Genomic DNA, 20,912 nt, shown 5'->3' on the forward strand with positions numbered 1-20,912 from the left:
GCTCGATTTCGACACTCGAAAATCGGTGGAAAACGGTGAAATGCTAATTATTGAAATACGAGTGATAAATTTTTTGAATCGAGTGGTATCGACCACTCGTTTTCAATTCTATTAGTAGAATGTATATGCCTAGTAGTGGAGATATTACTGAACGAAATACACGAAATCGAGTGGTCGAAAGTCAAAAACGGCCCCCTGGTCAGCAAGTAATAAAATTGTCAGCATTTCTTTACAGATGCTCTTAACATTTGAAGACAGAATAGGCAGACAAATTAAAACCTAATCTGTATTAGACGTGTGCGCCGATTAAAAAACGATCGGCGGCGGCGTTTGCCAAAAAATCGGCGGCGGCGGCGTGTTTTCGGCGTGAAATCGGCGTGACCTTGACTTTCAGGTTTCTAAAGAAAAATCATTAATTTGTCATTTTTTCTTGAAAATTTGATTAATCCAGGTTGGTGGTAAGTGAACTACGTAATCTACGTATAGTTTTAAGTAGGTTGTGAGTAAAATAGGGTCGCGTTTGTATATGAATATAGCATATATAATAACTTGATTTTCCTAGTACAGTTACTAGGAAAATCAAGTTATTGCAAGCCAGTGCTATTAAGGGGTTACCTGTTCCCAATTACTTCCGATCCGATCTGTATCTCTCTGTAACTCCGTTTTCTCATGATTTCCATGGCTTAGGTATCTTTAAGTATCCTTGAAATTTGCTGGACATGGTCCATTAAATGGAAGCCATAGCAGTCCTGCTATGGCTTCCATTTAATCGTTTTCTTGTCGCACACGCACCAGGCTCACTGAGACGTATCTTCATCTTTCTCGATTTCTCATTGCTCAGGATTGCAACCACTTGTAATCTGTCTCCATTTCGTGCGGTTGCGGTCATAAACCGTGTGGACTGTACGGTATAGACTGCCGCCAGCCATCGACTATCTCACACATGCTCCACTCTGAGCAATTTCGCCATCCATAGGGCCTTAATTCATATGTTTCTCCACATTATGCGTTGGAACTCGCATAATATGTTCGAAGAAAGATGTTGTGGAGAGCCGAGTGGCGATATTGAGCTCTCAGAGAATTAAGGGGTTTGTTCTTCTAGCTCCTAGCTATAAGCAGCAGTCTTCGCCAACACCACATCTCAAAAGCGTCAACCTTTAGACGTCACACTTTTTGAGGCTCCACGTTTCGACACCATACTGGAATATTGAAAAGACGAGAACTCTTACTAAGTGCACTTTAGTTGCACGTCGAAGCCATAGCACTCTTAGCAATGCCAGATCTGCGGCATATCTCGACGGTGCAACCACCGGCCGGCACTGGTTATCAACCCAAACTACTTAGCTCGCTTTTTCGTAATCGCCGAGTGCGTCGATAACTCGGAATACGTTTGCCCTGTCTACTACCATTACTTTGGTCTTGGAACGGCTGATCTTGAGACCTCTCTAGAACTTTAAACTTCAATTTTCTTCAAAGCCGCCATTTCAATGTATTTCTTGATGTTATAATCCTGTCACCCAGTCAACAATAGTATGATGATCGCAACATTATTTATTTAGTTTTCCTTTTCCGTCGCACCTTGAGGTCACATGGTAATGAGTACTGTGTTTTAAATAAGTACAACAGAAAACTGTGTTCACGTCATTCCTGTAGACATACACAAGAGTTAAGGGCTATAAAGGTTAATTTTCTTATTTAACCCTTATCCACGTGAAAAGGTTCTCCTTTTATTTAGAGAACTATGATAAAATCATTACTTACATGCCCACAAGCTGTTAACTATTGCCCACAGGAGAGAAAACTAGTGTGTTCGCGCGAACTAGCTGTACATTTTTCTCTCCTGTGGGCAATAGTTAACAGCTTGTGGGCATGTAAGTAATGATTTTATCATAGTTCTCTAAATAAAAGGAGGACCTTATCACGTGGATAAGGGTTAAATAAGAAAATTAACCTTTATAGCCCTTAACTCTTGTGTATGTCTACAGGAAAGACGTGAACACAGTTTTCTGTTTGACCCAAATAGTTGCCTAGTTAATTGAATAAAATTTAACAACTGCAACCTATATAATCCAAATTTTAATCCAAATATCAAGTAAGGATAGTTGATTAACAAAACTCAAGGCCACGCCGATTTCACGCCGATCATTTATCGGCGGCGGCGGCGTGGCAAAAAAACCCGGCGGCGGCGGCGCGCCGGCGCGGCGCACACGTCTAATCTGTATCTAATACCTTGAAAGTTGAAACGAGCAATTCTTGTAGTATATTTATTTCTATATATATTTCGGAGATCTCGGAAACGGCTCTAACAATTTTGATGAAATATGCTATGTGGGGGTTTTGGGGAGCGAAAAATCGATCTATCGTCTTATCCCTGGGAAAACGCATTTTTGAGTTTTTATATATTATGTTTTCCGAGCATAGCTCGGTCTCCCAGATATTTCATGTATAAATTATAATATTATCAGGTTTCAAATATACATTTTGGATAAGGAATCCTAAAAACCTTCTTACTAGGCATGCCGATCAGCCGGTCGGCAGCGCCGGGCAGCGCGCTCAGCGGGGTGCTCATCTTCCTCCGGGTGCGCGCGCGCAGCGGCGGCACGAACTCGTCGTCTTCTTCGCCATCGGGTGGAATGACGTGTATTGCGATGTTGTTGCCCTCTTGAGTTTTTTGACCGGTCGTTTGCCATCGTAGCTCTGTTAGCTGCCCTATCTGGAATAAAATAAATTGGCATTAAATGTATAACGTAAACAATGGGCATGCATGAAAAATATTCATATACATGAAAAAGAATACATACATATACATGAATATATGCATGAAAAAGTCAAGTTAGTATTAGCTCTAGAACAAATGTGTAATGATGAGTTTAAAATACCTATTGTCAATCAAAGGTTAATAAGAAACTGAGATAGTAATAAATTGCTGGTACCTAGTTTTACGAATTATTATGGCCAGAGAAGTAGAAAATATTTAGTCCCTAAGATCTATAATGAGTTACCGTCGGATTTAAAGAACACAAGGATGACAAAACAAACATTTAAAAAAACTAAGCAATTTTTTATTAAACAAAATACAAAGTCAATAATACGTTACAATTTTATTTTATTTTGATTTTCTTTTACTGTACGCTAAGAATATAGAGTTAACCCCTTACTTCATGTCATAAATAAAAAGTATTTGTTTAAAAATGAACTTTAATAGTTGCTATATAGGGCTGCGCATGCGGTAAAGGGTTAAGTAGATACCTAAGTTTAAGTTACCTATCAACTACCTAGCTTGCATGATTATACATAAAGGAGCCTCGTCTGCCAACAAACCACTCTGTGGTTTGGCAGAAGAATATATGTAACTAGTAGTTCGCCCCGAACTGAGAACTCGCGGTTCGCCAAAATGTTAGATCGTTATTTTAAAATTGTAAATTTAAAAACTATATTATAAATGTGTAAGCCGAGCACTTTCATTTGATACCAAACTCGACCATACTTTCTTGCAAAAAAGATGTCCAGAATAGCAAGACCCATCACAAATAGCTTTTTAGCCTTCTAAGCTCGTCTAGCTCAATCACCCCTTGATCGAGCCTGCTCATAATTTAATGACTAAAATATAATGCCCTCAACTACACGTTTACCCAATTTCATTTAAATTAGAACAAATTTACTTAAGTTATTGTGTATCAAACTATCCTCTGATAGTTCAGCTTAAAAACATCGAAATGCCGGGACGTGCCCCTAGCCAGCCGTGTGCTCCAAGTTGAATGTAAGAACTTCACTTCGCTTCGCTCGCTCGTTCGATTAGTTGTAAGCAAGATCTCTGAATAAACGTTTTTTTTTTTTTATTTTTTTTTTTTTTTCATACTGTTTGTGCAATAACACGTTCAACAACGTTAAACGTTTCGTTAATCCAGAAATGTAGAATTCTCAACTTTGTAAATAGGTATAGTATGTACACTAACGAAAAACATTTACTCAAACCCGTTAATGTGTAGGTCACACTATGTGTAGGTAGCAACTTTTACTATGACACCAAACCCGAAATCGCGAAAATTTCAATGTCCAGCAAAATGTATGAAACAACCAAATTTTTTTCGCGATTTCGGGGTCGGTGCTATAGTAAAAGTGTATAGTGAAAGTTGCTCAGTGTGACTTACACATTAATGGGTTTGAGTAAATGTTTTTCGTTAGTTTACATACTGTATACCTATTCGAAATAAAAAAAAGCGGCCAAGTGCGAGTCGGACTCGCCCATGAAGGGTTCCGTATTTAGGCGATTTATGACGTATAAAAAAAAACTACTTACTAGATCTCGTTCAAACCAATTTTCGGTGGAAGTTTACATGGTAATGTACATCATATATTTTTTTTAGTTTTATCATTCTCTTATTTTAGAAGTTACAGGGGGGGGGGACACACATTTTACCACTTTGGAAGTGTCTCTCGCGCAAACTATTCAGTTTAGAAAAAAATGATATTAGAAACCTTAATATCATTTTTGAAGACCTATCCATAGATACCCCACACGTATGGGTTTGAGGAAAAAAAAATTTTGAGTTTCAGTTCGAAGTATGGGGAACCCCAAAAATTTATTGTTTTTTTTTCTATTTTTGTGTAAAAATCTTAATGCGGTTCACAGAATACATCTACTTACCAAGTTTCAACAGTATAGTTCTTATAGTTTCGGAGAAAAGTGGCTGTGACATACGGACGGACAGACAGACGGACAGACAGACGGACAGACAGACAGACATGACGAATCTATAAGGGTTCCGTTTTTTGCCATTTGGCTACGGAACCCTAAAAGTAACCTTTTAACATATTTTTTATTGCTGTAACGTATACACGCTTTAATTAGATTCCTTTATGTAATAAGGAGAAAAAAAAGACAAGAAGTCTACCCATTATACAACCTAAACGTTTTTTTAGAGGAGAAGGAGGAGGTATACGTTCCTAACTTTTAATCGTTAATTTATTTAACTAGTAAACAGTAGAGTCAGTATAAGCTAACTTTGTACCGACTTGAACAGAACAAAGTGAGGGAGTGTCATTATAAACATTATATTTTCATAGAAATTTTACCTTAATTATGACATGACTACACTTTTTCATTGCAAATACCATAAAGAGTTATTTTGGTCTGATTCTATGAACCCTATTGACTATTTACCATTACGATTACTATTTTTAGATAAATGGTGAACCTCGTCTTTTTGGAAAAGTCGGCGGAGAAATGGAATGCAAAATAAATAGCATTCAAAATTGAGTCGGCAATACTGTTAATGGATCAAATTAAACGTACAAAATAGCTGAAATAGCCCTTCGTTTTCTTTTATTGAATTTTTTCGAACAGCCAAGATGTTAAAGGTATTCTCAGCCGGGATTTGAATTTTCTCTACTGCAATTCAAACTGTATTTTTTAGATGGGAGTGCTCAAGTAAGCTCCAATGTGGATTTCATCAATGCTCATCAAGTCATCAAGTATACATATATATAAATCCTCCTGACTGACTGACTGATTCATCAACGCTGAGTCGAAACTACAAAAGCTAGAAAGTTGAAATTTGCACACTAAGTTGCATTTATAAAGTGTACAAGAGATAAGAACCAATTTTGAGAAATTCAACCCCTAAGGGGGTTAAAAAAGGGATGAAATGTATGTAATGTATTGTATGGGGTTCAAGTTTTATTTTGAGCTAGGAAATTGAAAGTTCGTAAGAAGATAAATTATTAAAATAAATGAAAAATATTTTCAGCGTTTTTGAAAATTCATCCCCTAAGGTGATGAAAAAGGGGTTGAAAGTTTGTATGGAGATCAAACATTTTTTTTAGCGCGGGACTTGAATATTAAAGGGTGGTCCAGAGATAGAGGCCGCTTTTTGCAGCCGTTTATATGACTACGAGAATAAACAATTGGATAAAAATGTTAAATGCATTTTATTGTAATATTATCCTAATTTGCATTCCTGTAAATTAAATCATGAAAAAAAATTATAATGAAACGTACCGAGCACGAATACCGAGCTAAGTCGATAATGGAATTTTACAGACGCTGTTCTGAAAATCGTGTACTGACTTTGCATCACTTTAGCAAGCAAAATGTACCTGACCAGACCATCCAAAATGTGATCAAACGGTACGTAGACAAACGTCAAATAGGATTCAAGCCACTTCCTGGTTTAAAACCGACTATTAACACGCCCAGGTTGCAAAAGAAAGTGTAGAAGGCGAGACAAAATCGTAGCAAATCTAACCGCGTCGCCTTACGAGAACTTGGCTTGACCCTGTCTACATATCGGCGAGTAAAGAAAGCAGAAGAAAAGACGCAGCCCCAATACAATCAAGGGTAGATCGATCGGTGTATTAAGGGTGCAGTTAAGCTTTACAAGGACAGCATTCCCAGCGGTCGAAATTTATTCTTCGTTTCAGATGATGAACTTTATGTACCGCTGGAGCTGGATCCGACGCAAGTAGCGAGCTACAAATACTACATATCGGACGATGAACTAGAAACACTAATAGAAGACACTGTTCTCTCGACTAGCTAACAGCATCCCAGTGATGAAGCGAATCTGGCAGCGGATTTCTAAGGACATCGCAATTAAATCTAGAAAATCACTTTTCAGCTGATTCCGCTCCGAGATACTGAAATGTGCTAAACAAGGTCATGTTGGGTTGTAATTTTTTTAGCATATTTACTGTAAATAAAAGTAAAACTGAATAAGTCATTCAATTTTTGTCACTTTATTTTAGTTACGTAGAAATTTACATATTTACAAACGGCCTCTATGTCTGGACCTGCACCCTTTATTAGAAAATAAGAAAAGTAATTTCAGCATTTTTAAAAATTCATCCCCTAACAGGGTTAAAAAGGGTCATCAATTATAAATGTATACCTAACTACTTAGTTAAAAGCGTAGATGAGCGTTAATTAAAAAACCGGCCAAGTGCGAGTCGGACTCGCGCACGGAGGGTTCCGCACCATCAACAAAAAATAGAGCAAAAAAACGGTCACCCATCCAAGTACTGACCCCGCCCGACGTTGCTTAACTTCGGTCAAAAATCACGTTTGTTGTATGGGAGCCCCACTTAAATCTTTATTTTATTCTGTTTTTAGTATTTGTTGTTATAGCGGCAACAGAAATACATCATCTGTGAAAATTTCAACTGTCTAGCTATCACGGTCCGTGAGATACAGCGTGGTGACAGACGGACGGACGGACGGACAGCGGAGTCTTAGTAATAGGGTCCCGTTTTTACCCTTTGGGTACGGAACCCTAAAAATTACACCATTCATAAACATTTTGTAAAAAACTTGCATTTGGTTCGTTGTAATGCAAACAGATTTTAAATTCAGTATTTGGACTTGACCTAAATAAAAAATAAAATGAAAATTGTTTATTTCAGATTTTAAAATCCATATTGTCTACTTACATCGAAACTCTAATTTTTTAAATAAAATATTTAGTTTTTTACCTCCTTTTATTAGGGTTCCGTAGCCAAATGGCAAAAAACGGAACCCTTATAGATTCGTCATGTCTGTCTGTCCGTCTGTCTGTCCGTCCGCATGTCACAGCCACTTTTCTCCGAAACTATAAGAACTACACTGTTGAAACTTGGTAAGTAGATGTATTCTGTGAACCGCATTAAGATTTTCACACAAAAATAGAAAAAAAAAACAATAAATTTTTGGGGTTCCCCATACTTCGAACTGAAACTCAAAAATTTTTTTTTCATCAAACCCATACGTGTGGGGTATCTATGGATAGGTCTTCAAAAATGATATTGAGGTTTCTAATATCATTTTTTTCTAAACTGAATAGTTTGCGCGAGAGACACTTCCAAAGTGGTAAAATGTGTGTCCCCCCCCCTGTAACTTCTAAAATAAGAGAATGATAAAACTAAAAAAAATATATGATGTACATTACCATGTAAACTTCCACCGAAAATTGGTTTGAACGAGATCTAGTAAGTAGTTTTTTTTTATACGTCATAAATCGCCTAAATACGGAACCCTTCATGGGCGAGTCCGACTCGCACTTGGCCGCTTTTAGTTTATATATTTTATTCCGTGTCGTGTCCTCGTTGCGATAAGAAGTATACATTATTATAGATTTTCCCTGAATGTATTTACATATATCGTGAAATTCGTGAAGCACTTTTTCAAAAGCACTCGAAAAGTTTAGCAAGAGCAGGATTGCACTTTGTAAAATGCTAGTTGTTGTTGCTTAGATAAGAAGTTTTGGGAAGTCGCAGTACGACTCTGTGAATGCTGATTACTTTCTTTGAACTTGTTTAAATTTTTTGGCGTGCGCATATCCAGTTTTAATGAAGTTTTAAAAGTTGGAGTAGAGGAGTAGAGTGTTTTCACTGGCATAGCGGTAGTTTAAGTAGATTAGCGACGCGCAGGGTGCTTCGTTACTTTACCGCGTGTCCCTTGATAAAATATGTATAATTATGTACCTAAACTTTAGCCTTTATGTTTTCTAATAGAAAGGTCTCTCATTCATATTTAATACCTTTAAACGAACAATTCTTGTATATTTGTTTATATATATATTTCGGGGATCTCGGAAACGGCTCTAACAATTTCGATGAAATTTGCTGTATGGGGATTTTCGGGGGCGAAAAATCGAAGTACTAGTTCTTATGCCTGGGAAAACGCGCATTTTTGAGTTTTTATATGTTTTCCGATCAAAGCTCGTGGTCTCCCAAATATTATTTATTAAGCTACTCGTAGTCGTATGTGTTGACATCGGAAATGTAATAATTATGCAAATTTGAAAACCAAATCTTGTCAGTAGCAATGTACTGCAAATTAAAGTAGGGTAACACCATGTAATACTCAAAGAGCAGAATTGCGCTAAGAAAAGCAGCAATGTACATCGAACCAAAACGTGTTATTTTTCCGCCCTTCATACGTCAGTTCGAGTGAATTATCATAACCTCAAATTTTAGTAATGTTTACCGTCAACGAGCATGATTGTACATTGTAGGCACCTTAGCTTTGCTTGAGGTCATGCATAATCTTGGTATTTAATGGTGACAGCAGAAATTTCTCTTGAAATAGAAACGATTCAGAATGAAACAATAAGATGATGGCTGTCATTCACGATCCACATTCCACAGATAACACACAGATGACACGCGATTTTGGAATTATTCGAACACAGTGTTGCTAACCCGCGATTTTTCATTTGCCGCCTTTTACTACTGACAAGATTTGGTTGATCCAGTATATGTATGACATTTACACGTAATAAATAAATGTATAAACATCCCGAAATAAGCGCTGTCGAGCACAGAAGCGCTGGTGGCCTAGCGGTAAGAGCGTGCGACTTGCAATCCGGAGGTCGCGGGTTCAAACCCCGTCTAGCACTCGTACCAATGAGTTTTTCGGAACTTATGTACGAAATATCATTCGGTATTTACCAGTCGCCTTTCGGTAAAGGAAAACATCGTGAGGAAACCGGATTAATCCCAATAAGGCCTAGTTTACCCTCTGAGTTAGAAGGTCAGATGGCAGTCACTTCCGTAAAAACTAGTGCCCGCGCCGATTCCTGGGATTAGTTGCCAAGCGGATCCCAGGCTCCCATGAGCCGTGGCAAAATGCTGGGACAACCCGAGGAAGATGATGACAAGACATCCCGAAATAAATAGAGGATCACTAAGCGTGACCCCGAATTCTAACAATTGAATACCGTTATCATGCGTCGATAATGCGACCTTTACAACCCGCATCAATTCCTGAGATAGCCTTGAATAGATTGATATCTTGGAAATACCGCGTACGCGTACCTACATACGTACAGCTAAAAAACCGGCCAAGTGCGAGTCGGACTCGCGCATGGAGGGTTCCGCACCATCAACAAAAAATAGAGCAAAACAAGCAAAAAAACGGTCACCCATCCAAGTACTGACCCCGCCCGACGTTGCTTAACTTCGGTCAAAAATCACGTTTGTTGTATGGGAGCCCCACTTAAATCTTTATTTTATTCTGTTTTTAGTATTTGTTGTTATAGCGGCAACAGAAATATTATATATATATGTGAAAATTTCAACTGTCTAGCTATCACGGTTCGTGAGATACAGCCTGGTGACAGACAGACGGACGGACGGACGGACGGACGGACAGCGGAGTCTTAGTAATAGGGTCCCGTTTTTACCCTTTGGGTACGGAACCCTAAAAATTACACAAGGGAAAAGTTTAGGACTTCTGTGAGATGTTTTTCTTTTATTTTCTTTGCCTGGGCCCCTATTAAGTATTTTGTTTTCATTTGACAAGTAACATGGCTTATATTATGTGGCTTATGAGCATAACATTAGAAATTGACAGATTGCCAGCCAGTGAGCGAGTGAGAAAGAGAACGTGTCAAGCGTAAGGGATGGACATAATGCTCGGACAAAATGATTCGTGACCTTACTGCCAAACATCTGTTTTTTTAGGCGGTGAAAATCTTAAAGATACATACTAGGTATTTATAGTTGGTCAAACCAATTTGTCAGTAAATAAGAACAAAAAAACTATACTCATCCTTTTCTTTTGGGTGCTAGTACTAGTGTAAGTCAAAGATAGTATGATTCTCTCTGTCTATGTTTGAAATGAGACAGTCCTTTGACAAACTATATCTATTCTGTGGCAGAGGTTGTTGAATAATGCGATGTCGTTAAGAATGAGACAGCTGCATCAATATCGTCTATGAGCTTAACGACAGGCGATTGAACCGTGGACACGTACCATCAATCTAAGAATCATAAAGCCAAGCTTTCCAGTCTACTGCCTTGTCGGGATATTGACATATTTATATTTATACTACAGGGCATATGAACGAACGTGACTTAGGAACGTAACTTATTAAACTGAAGTTACATTTCGTCTCCATTCAAAAGAACTCGACGCTTTTTGTCATATTCATGACACGTGTTAAATCAAAACAATGTGTTAACGTAAACTATGAAAATTAGCGTTAGAGTTAGACCAAGATAAGTCTGCAACGATTTTGACCCCTACGTAACTTAAAATCTTTCAAGCTAACTAGAACTCCAAATTTCATAAATATTTAAACTCAACCGGTTATTAAGTTAAGATACAAACAAATTATTAAGATCTAAAAATCGAGATTTTACTCACTGACTGACCTAACAACAAAAACCTAACCCATTTGTACTAACTATTATATTCTATTTCAACTCTTTTGAATTTAGGATCAACCTACATTATTATCTCGAATAAGTACTACCGATTAAACAAAGGAAAAGTGTCCTATTTTTCTCACGTGGTAGGTATAACCTACCGTCATAAAAGAATGGGAAACCGGGGACAATTTTAAGTAAAAAAACAACACTTTTTGCTGAAAACCCCCGAGTTGAAATACTTGTCGTTTTGTTATAATTTATAAAATAATAATGTGAATTGGTGACCGTTGACTTGTGACTAATTAAAATCTATCGCTTTAGTCACGCGAACACATTGTTAAGGAGTCCAGCCCATTTGTAACTTTAGAAGATACAAGGCGGTCTCTTTGTGGACGAAACGAAGGATTCATTATTTACACATTCATGATGCCATATTAATATCTTTCCACCCACTTATCTTTTCAGCTACCTAATTGACAGCTGACAAAGAATACTAGCAATTTTTATGTTATTTGATACAAAGAGTTAAGCGACCGAAACTGTAAGAACATGATAGCATTGTCAACAATTCTATGAAAAATTAATCCCTACGAACCTAAACAAAATGAAAGGGCTGTCTTTAAACTGAAAATACCTACATTAGGGACGTCGTCAAAGGCGGACGCGACAATCACCCAGATTGTACGACCGAGACTCGCGCCAAGACAATGCGTCTAAAAAGCTCACAAACATTAAGCAAAATAAGCCAAGATTTCCACTTTCGTTAAGTTCTGTTACAGCTGTTACTCTAATGCTCGAAATAATATTTCTACAATTGCGTACTTTCAGTCGAAAATTGTAGTTTGATTGAGATAAATCATTATACAAATGCGCGCCCCTCTACAGGCACCTGCTCACATATTAAGTTGTAGACGCACACAAGCACAATAAAAGAAAATTATACTCTTTCTGTGTTTCTGTGAGTTGCTTCTATAAGATTATACACCGTGGGCGTTAATAACCCGAAAGATTTAAACCACGTATTTTTGACGACAGTACGAGTAAATAATGTTAAATCAACATGGGTCCAATTTTGTGTTTTAATTAAATTATTATTTCAGTACAAATTAAATCATATTAATTTACCACTTCTTTATGAACAAACCTTTACTTCAGAGAGTGAGCGAGTTTAATTAATCTCAAGTAGAGAAACAGAGAGCGAGTATGACATTTCACGAATCACTCCGATATCATACGATGCACGGCGAATTTAGTGACTTGTGTTCCATGACAAGAAGTGCTATCGTTCCCAAAAGGGTCTGCGTCCGGCCTTGACGGCATTTCCCCTCAGCATCTGATTGATCTCACCAATCATGGCAGCGGTGTAACTGGTGAGCACCTTGTCTCCAGCATTACAAAATTAATCAATCTTATGCTGATGGGAGATGTGTGTCAAGAGGTGACGCCGGTAATTTATGGGGCGAATCTCATTGGCCTCTCAAAAAAAGACGGTGGCGTACGCCCTATTGCCGTAGGGTCGACGTTACGGCGATTAGCGGCCAAAGTGTGTGTCCGGCTAACACGCAAAAAACTAAAAAATCCTTTTGAACCTATTCAGGTTGGCTTCGGCACACGCGGTGGCTGCGAGGCGGCGGTTCATGCCGTACGCACCTTCGTACAAAGCGACGCATGTGAGGTACTTTTAAAATTAGACGTACAAAACGCCTTTAATTCAGTTAATAGAGACACCCTGCTGAACGAAATTAAAATAACGATTCCGGAAATTTATAACTTTTTACTACAGTGTTATCACTGTCCATCGAAATTAATGCACAAAAACAATGAGATCCTTTCGGCAGTGGGTTGTCAGCAGGGTGATCCCCTCGGTCCAGCCATATTTAGTCTGGCAATTAATTCAATAATTCACAGTCTAAATTCCAAATTAAACGTGTGGTACCTTGACGATGGGACTCTAGGAGGCGATTCACAGACTGTCTTAGCAGATTTATTACAAATTAAAAATAAATTTAAAGATATTGGGCTGGAATTAAATTTCAATAAATGTGAATTATATATTTCGGACAATTTAGATTCTTCTTCGGCATCCCAAATTATTCAAAGTTTTAATAACATCGCGCCATCTATCAAAAATATATCTAAAGACAGTCTACATCTTCTCGGAGCACCCGTCTTCGATGAAGCCATCCGTCCCCTTCTGAGTAAATCTATTTCAAAATTTAGTGACTATTCGGACCGCCTTTTCAAAATTAGCAGTCATTCTGCTCTGTTTATTCTAAAATTTTGTCTACTCATTCCAAAATTTACCTACCTGCTCCGCTGTTGCCCTATCTGGAAATACCCCCATCTACTCCGACCTCTTGACCTACTTTTAAAATCACAAATTGAATCAATTTTGAACATCCGATTTAGCGAGCAGGCATGGACTCAAGCCACCTTACCGATAAGGTATGGTGGTTTGGGTACCCGTAAAATTTCAAGTGTTGCTTTGCCGGCATTCTTGGCCTCAATTCATAGCACCTCCGATCTCGCAGGTAATATTCTCAAAGCCTCTCCGGCTACAAACTGCGAGATCGCGTGCCTGGTTGAGGCCTCGAATGCATGGCTAGCTGGACCGAGTCAAAATTTTCCGTCTCGACCGAAAATACAAAGGGCCTGGGATAACATAGCTTCAGTCTCTACGCTAAACTCACTTCTGGACACAGCGACAGGCAGGGACCGAGCGAGGCTTCTGGCATCATCTCAGCCAGAGTCAGGTCAGTGGCTACACGCGTATCCCTCGCCTAACACCGGCACCTTTATAGACCCAGAGACGCTTCGCATAGCCGCTGGTCTCCGGCTAGGAGTTGCTGTCTGTGCCGACCACAACTGCGCTTCATGTGGATCTGAAGTAGATAGCCTCGGTCACCACGGGCTCGCCTGCTCTTCGGGTGCCGGCCGCCTGTCTCGCCATTCCGCCCTCAATGACATCCTGAGAAGGGCGCTCGTCAGTGCCGGCGTTCCCGCCGCTCTGGACCCCCAAATAGTGCGGAACGACGGTAAGCGCCCTGACGGGATGTCACTGATTCCCTGGAAGATGGGTCGTGCGTTGGTATGGGACGCCACTTGAGCTGACACGCTAGCGGCGTCCTACGTCCCATCGACCAGCAGGCGTGCTGGCGCGGCGGCGGACACTCGGGAGCGTCAAAAGGTAGCCAAATACAGCTGTCTCGGCGCTCAATACGAATTTGTCGCATTTGGCGTCGAGACGCTTGGTTCGTGGGGCAGAGGCGCACAGATGCTCCACAAGGCGCTCGGGAAACGGCTGAGGGAGGCAACGGGCGACCCCCGCGCGGGCAGCTTTCTCGCGCAGAGAATTGCAATCGCAATCCAGCGCGGGAACGCTGCCTGCGTATTGGGCACCCTCCCGCGGGCACCAAATTTTGATAGGTATTTTTAATTTTTAGTTTTAGTTATTTTAATTGTAGTTAGTTTTAGTTTTATATTCTATGTCTTTTAGTAATTTATATTAATAAAGATTTTTAGAAGTGTCAAGTTATCTCTAGGATGATACAATGTTTACGTTGAAATAATTTCAATTTATTGGCACCACAAAATACCACAAATTGTATCAAAACTGTATTATTTAGTACAACATTATAGTGCAGTTATTATTGTTGAAACTTTGCGATAATATCTTTTCCTTTGACTGACGTAACCATGATTATATCCGAAAGAAATCATGCCTCTTATTGTTTTAACTCATACTACAGCCGGAAAGGGATGATTACTTTGTTAAAATATCGATCATGCTAATCAGTACGTATTTTAAATCTCGATGTGTTGATTTATACTGAGTAAAGTAAAATAAATAACTATGTTAAACAATTAGGCATTCTTATTAATTTAATGAATTAGGTTTTTGAAGTGTGTTCCACCGCTTTCAGCACAAATATTTAATCTTAAACGGATTTAATTATTTAGGTTTACTAAAGTGTTCTTTATTTCTTCGGAAGCCGTTCGAATTCTTATTAATAATTCTTCTCCAGAGTTCACTGGTGTTGAGTATTCCTTATCTTTCAGAGTTCTCGATAGAAAAAAAAAACCAATGGCGTTAAGTCGGGTGATCGGGCGGGCCAGGTTAGATAGGACGTTGCTTCCACGGCCAATCCACCTCTCAGTTTGTCAAGCCAATTTACGAACTGCAAGGCTGAAGTGGGTCCGTCGTGCTGGAACCACATAGTTCTTCGGGGTTTCCAAATCCGTACACAAAGTGAATATCCGCTAAATGATTCGGAGGATAATGCGGCATGGCGAATATTATTTATTACACTCAATCAAATTTCTAAGATTTTATCTCACGTGACAATCAGTAATAATATGAAATATGTCATTTCAGTGACATCAATTTCAAACTACCGGCCAGTTATCGTGAAGGTAAATAGTTTGCACTCTCGCGATTGAGAACAGAACAAAATTTCGGTAGTGAAACCTTTTTGTAGGATAGATACCAAACTTAATTAAGTGAATCTGGCTAATAACCATGCAGTTAGTGCGTCTGTGTGTAAAATTAGTTGGTGGCTACGTCACGCATAAGGGTGTGTTAGAATTGAGATTTTTTAACTTGTGATTTGTTTTAAATAATTAATATCTCTTAAATTATGGGTTTTTGGACTATATGATATATAACTTTATATACTCTAATTAGGCTCTAAAATCGTTGGTTTAAATCTTTCGGGTTATTAACGCCCACGGTGTATAAAAGTCGGAGCCATGAACATTGCAAACTCAGTCAGAGTAACATTTCTACAAAGAAATTCACAAATCCAACAAAACCTCAAATGTCTGCCCTTCCGCCCGGAATTTATCCCTTTTGGAATAAGCAATGGGGTACCTAGGCGCTCTTGGCCGGAGTTTAAATTTAGGCTAGGTTAATAGGTTTAGCTCTGCAATTTGCATTCTAAGCGAGTTAGGTATAAAATAATATTAGCGAAGTCTTATTGGTTTATCAAAATAAGTATGTCTGTCAACAATCCAACCTTTATGCATTAGCGCCGCCAGAAGAAACTACGATCCGGCGCGGATTCTAATTTTGAAACACATTCGATTATGTCAATACCGAAAAAACAATACAATTAATGTCAACATATTAATGTAAAATTACAATAAATATTGCTAATTTGTTATTATATAACGAGTTTTCATAATTCTACAACAAAAGACAAGAATATAGTTAACGCCTAATAACCGCGTTAACAATGTCATATATCGACTACCGTAGGCTCAAAGGGCGTAAGGGACAAAATGACGAAAATGAGTTATGAATGCAGTTATACTTAGTGAAACCTTTTTGTAGGATTATCTATCCAAACTTAATTAAGTGAAACTGGCTAATAACCATGCAGTTAGTGCGTCTGCGTGTAAAATTAGTAGGTGGCTACGTCACGCCCTTAGGGTGTGTTGGAATTAAGATTTTTTAACTTGTGATTTGTTTTAAATAATTAATATCTCCTTAATTATGGGTTTTTGGACTATATGTTATATAACTTTATAAACTCTAATTAGGCTCTAAAAGCGTTGGTTTAAATCTTTCGGGTTATTAACGCCCACGGTGTATAATACGTGTGAGGCTTTGGGCAGGGGCACGCACTTTTAAAACGGTTTACCTCTACCATTCGGATACGTAAATATAGGTCTCTTAGAAAGAAAAAGAATACAAAAACCTTGAAGTATATACCAGTATGGGATATCCGAAACCGTGAAAGATAGGTTAATCAATCTAGAATTAATTACTGCTTTGAAACTATTTTATACATTTTCAATAACCCTTACCAAGGCCTTTTAAAAAGGGGGGCCATGGAGCTTTTTGATAACGAAGTACATCTTACAGCAACACGGAATGGAGGCGGTATTTGCACTATTTCCGCTCTGCCGAGATACAAGATCAACTGATCTAGCGCGGGTAATAAAACTAGTTGCACTTGGATTTTAAACTAGACCGAATCCAGTCGCGCGAGTGAACACTGCTACACAAAAATGCCTATTTGCTCGGTTTTTTTGTTGTAAAAACAGGTCGAATACATCAAATTTACAAAAAGATGGTGTTATATTTCACATGTATTAATTTTTTTACATATCATACGTTTAATTACATTTAAACACAATTATTACATTTTAGTTTCATGTAATTGTTGGATTTATCGATTTTTCTCGCCCACTACAAATTGCGGATCGGTCGAGCGACAAATCCGACTTCTCATCTCTTGACGAAAATGTGTTAGTGTGCGTGTTGTGACACTTGTGACTCGTCCGTACACAAAAACAGATCGAGGTGTGCAAGATTTGTCTGTGTAGGGTGTCATTTTCTATGTATTTGTGTCGTCATTACAGATTGGATATTGTATGTAAGTGTGTGAGAAGTGCGACTGTGTGCACGTTCCCCCCCCGCGAAAAATGGCAGAATGATTTGTATGTTAAGATATCGCTTGGGCCTATCCCTTCCGACGTGTCGGAAGCCCGTGTTGATCGAAGGGTAGAATATTTATAAAAAGCTACACATTACTAAGCTTAGTGGTCAGGAACTTTCTGATATGAATGACACACATCTGATATGGTGATATGGTGATATGACACAGGTGATATGACCGCATGCGATACGAATATGAAGATACAGGGTGCTAGCGGGAAATTGCTATGGGTAGGCGAGACATAGCTATACTTCTGTCGTATATGTGCATAACGCCGTCTCGCTCACGCACCCGAGCGGCGTGCGGATCCGCATTAGAGTGATTACAGCGTAATAGTTAGTATTTTGCTTATCTAAACTCTGAGCTTCACTACGACTGATGAGAGCACATTAACAATGCTAAGTTGCATCCCGGAACACAGATGGCGACACCGAGCAAGATCCGGCCCTGAGCGCCATCACGTTGGAAATGTTAATTCAGCATTTCATTGCCACCGGCGTTTATCAGCGCCGCGCTTGAATACCTAATTGAGTGCGGAGGACGAGGAAACATCGACATGTGAATATTTAGGTGAGCTACGAGGTACGTAATGTTTACATTTTGTCTGGGTTAAGTAGGAACATCTAAAGTATCTTTGAGTTTTATTTTCTTACTCGTTATTTTTTTGTTGTAAATAAATATTTTATTCTCGGTATGCATCTAAAAATAATTTATTTAGGAGATTCCCTTGTAAATTAGGACGATTTACAAGGGGGTATCCGAGCCTTCCGACTGCCGACTAATATTTATGTTAAATGTCACAATTTTTGTCTATAGGCTTCATTAATTTCCCTGAGAATGTTGACTGTACGCTTGTATAAACATACATTAATAGCAAAGACATAACTAACTCCTTATAAGATGAATAAAGTCTAAGGAAAAAACGTGCCTCGGAAATCAAGAATAAGTCATTCTCGGATAGATGGCGCACACACCTTTGGCCTATGCTCGGCTAGATGGCGTTGACGACACCGTTTCATATTTAACAACGTTTCATTTTAACACATAGGTATCAGTGAAAGAACATGGGTCTAAAGGCCTAGGTAATAAGGGTGACGACTTTTTGGCTAAAATACCAATATCTCAGTTCTGCAATGGAATTTCACTTGGTGCCTATAGAACGAAATTAAGTACAAAGAAATAACTATCTAATGACCTAACTCTCAACTCTGTTGGTTTTGGGACAATTTTGATGCAGAGATTTTTATTGAGACTACAAAATTTACGATGACAGGACCCCTCTATACTATATTTTCTCTTTGTTAATAGGTAATCGAATGTAGTTGACAATATAGCGCTGGCGGTAGACCGCGAAATTCAGTAAAATGCTGCAAATGGTGTTAAAGGTATGAAAATCGGTACGATTGATCTTTATAGGACATTTGAAATAATTTGACCCAAAGCACCAACAAATAAAAAAAAAACGAGCGAAGTTATGACGATATTTCTTGTTACTAAAATCGATGACATGGTTCCTAAGAAGAGATCGTCGTATGTCTTATAGTTTCAGATTTTCCCATACTGACCGATCTAAATGGGCCAGCCTGTATATCAAACACGTGGAGTAAACGAAACTATTATGTACATTTCACGTATCGATATCTGAATTGGATACGATAGAAAGTAAGTAATAAAATGGTCAAATTCTATCGAATATTTATACCGTTTACCGTTTTGTAATTTTGGGTCAGCATTTATTTGAATTTTGTTATAATAATTAGGATGAAATGAATAATATTGTATGTTTTCGGTTTAAGTAAATAATATTTTTATGGGTGTCTACTTAGATGAGTATATGTGACGTTATCTATGAAAAGGGACCTTATCGTCGATGGCGCTTACGCCATAATTAACGATGCTCCGATATAAATACGCGGCCACGAGATGGCGCCATATCTTTAACCTATACTCGTGTAGATGACGACACCGTTTGATATTGAACAATTTTAACAAATATCAGTGAAAGAACATGGGTCAAAGTCATATGGCGTTCTAAAAAAGTAAAAATTCATTTATCCATATAGGTCATTTATACATATTTTGATATTTTTATTAATTTTCAGTTTTAGTTTTAATCCTGTGTCCAAAGATGGCAGTACAATTTACTGTGACTACAAAATTTACTATGACAATAAGCCTCTAGATACACTATTGTCTTCTATCAGGTTTCTCATCAACAAGTATTTAGTTATGTTTATAGGGTTAGCTACTTCTTTTAAGTCTCGCCGTCATGTACAGTTTATCTTAGTTTGACTACCATTTCATAATGTATCTCTCAGTTACTTAAAGGTTAGCTGGAAGAGATCCCTTAACGGGATAAGTTCGCCTTTGTACACATTTACTGGATTATCTCTGTGTTATGTACTTGTTTTGTGCAATAAAGTGTTTACTACTACTACTACTACTACAAGTTTTTGGAACTCATACCTAGTTACTTAGAAATCCGCACCGTATTGAATATAGGTATTTATTTTATTAAGTCAGTATTACCTATCCAGTCAAGCGCTAAGATTAAAAATCTGTCTTATAGATTGTAGAGGATATTTTTTGCTCACCAAGCAAATGCCCAAGCAAATTTCAATGTATATTTATGCCAAATAGTACGAGTACGACATATCGCATTTGCACGAATCTCTCAATAGTCTCAATTATCTTGTCACATTTGGTTCAGAGCGATATCGATAGCGCCGATATTCATTGGGATAGCCCGTATAATGTGTCTTCAAACCGTGGAAACCCATTCCGAGCAAAGTATAACTATACCGTAAAACGGGGTGAAAAGGTTTCGCGGGGAATGGGGAGAGAAGGTTTGAGAGGGGGGTGAGAAGGGATTTTAAGGCTACTGCTGGAGCTATAGTAATACGCATAATAAAAAAAAAATCGATCCAACAATCTTCCAAAATCAACTTTGTATGAAAACCCCTCTCACCCCAAATACGAGGCACTACGGGGTGAGGTGGGTTTTCCTTTTTATCGACAAAGTTATGAAATGGAACTACCCAAAATAAAATAAAAACTAAAATATAAACGTCCGGAACAATTATTATATACACCATTCAGTTTTCATATGTAAAAATAAAATGTTATCGTGGTTTGAATTTCAGTTTTGACCCTACTCACCCCATTTTACGGTACCCATATTTTAAGGATTTTTTACTACAACTCGTCACGTAAATATCCTTCCTATACCTATTTACAACAACACCACACGTAGGTAGGTATACTAACGCGTAATTATTTTATTTTAAATATATGAGCAAATAATGGGTCAATTTATTGAATTTATAACAAGTTAATGTA

At 38.2% G+C, this 20,912-nt stretch overlaps 1 protein-coding gene across 1 annotated transcript in view; it reads right to left on the reverse strand.

Annotated features, from left to right (window-relative positions):
- The window catches only part of LOC134648246 (uncharacterized), a 115,786-nt gene that overhangs the window by 15,865 nt on the left and 79,009 nt on the right, over nucleotides 1-20,912 (reverse strand). Inside the window, exon 3 of the mRNA XM_063502733.1 lies at nucleotides 2,512-2,713. Within this exon, the coding sequence (XP_063358803.1) occupies nucleotides 2,512-2,713 (202 nt within the window). The remainder of the gene's footprint in view (nucleotides 1-2,511; nucleotides 2,714-20,912) is intronic.

Source organism: Cydia amplana, chromosome 5 (assembly GCF_948474715.1).
Source record: "Cydia amplana chromosome 5, ilCydAmpl1.1, whole genome shotgun sequence".
Classification (NCBI taxonomy): domain Eukaryota; kingdom Metazoa; phylum Arthropoda; class Insecta; order Lepidoptera; family Tortricidae; genus Cydia; species Cydia amplana.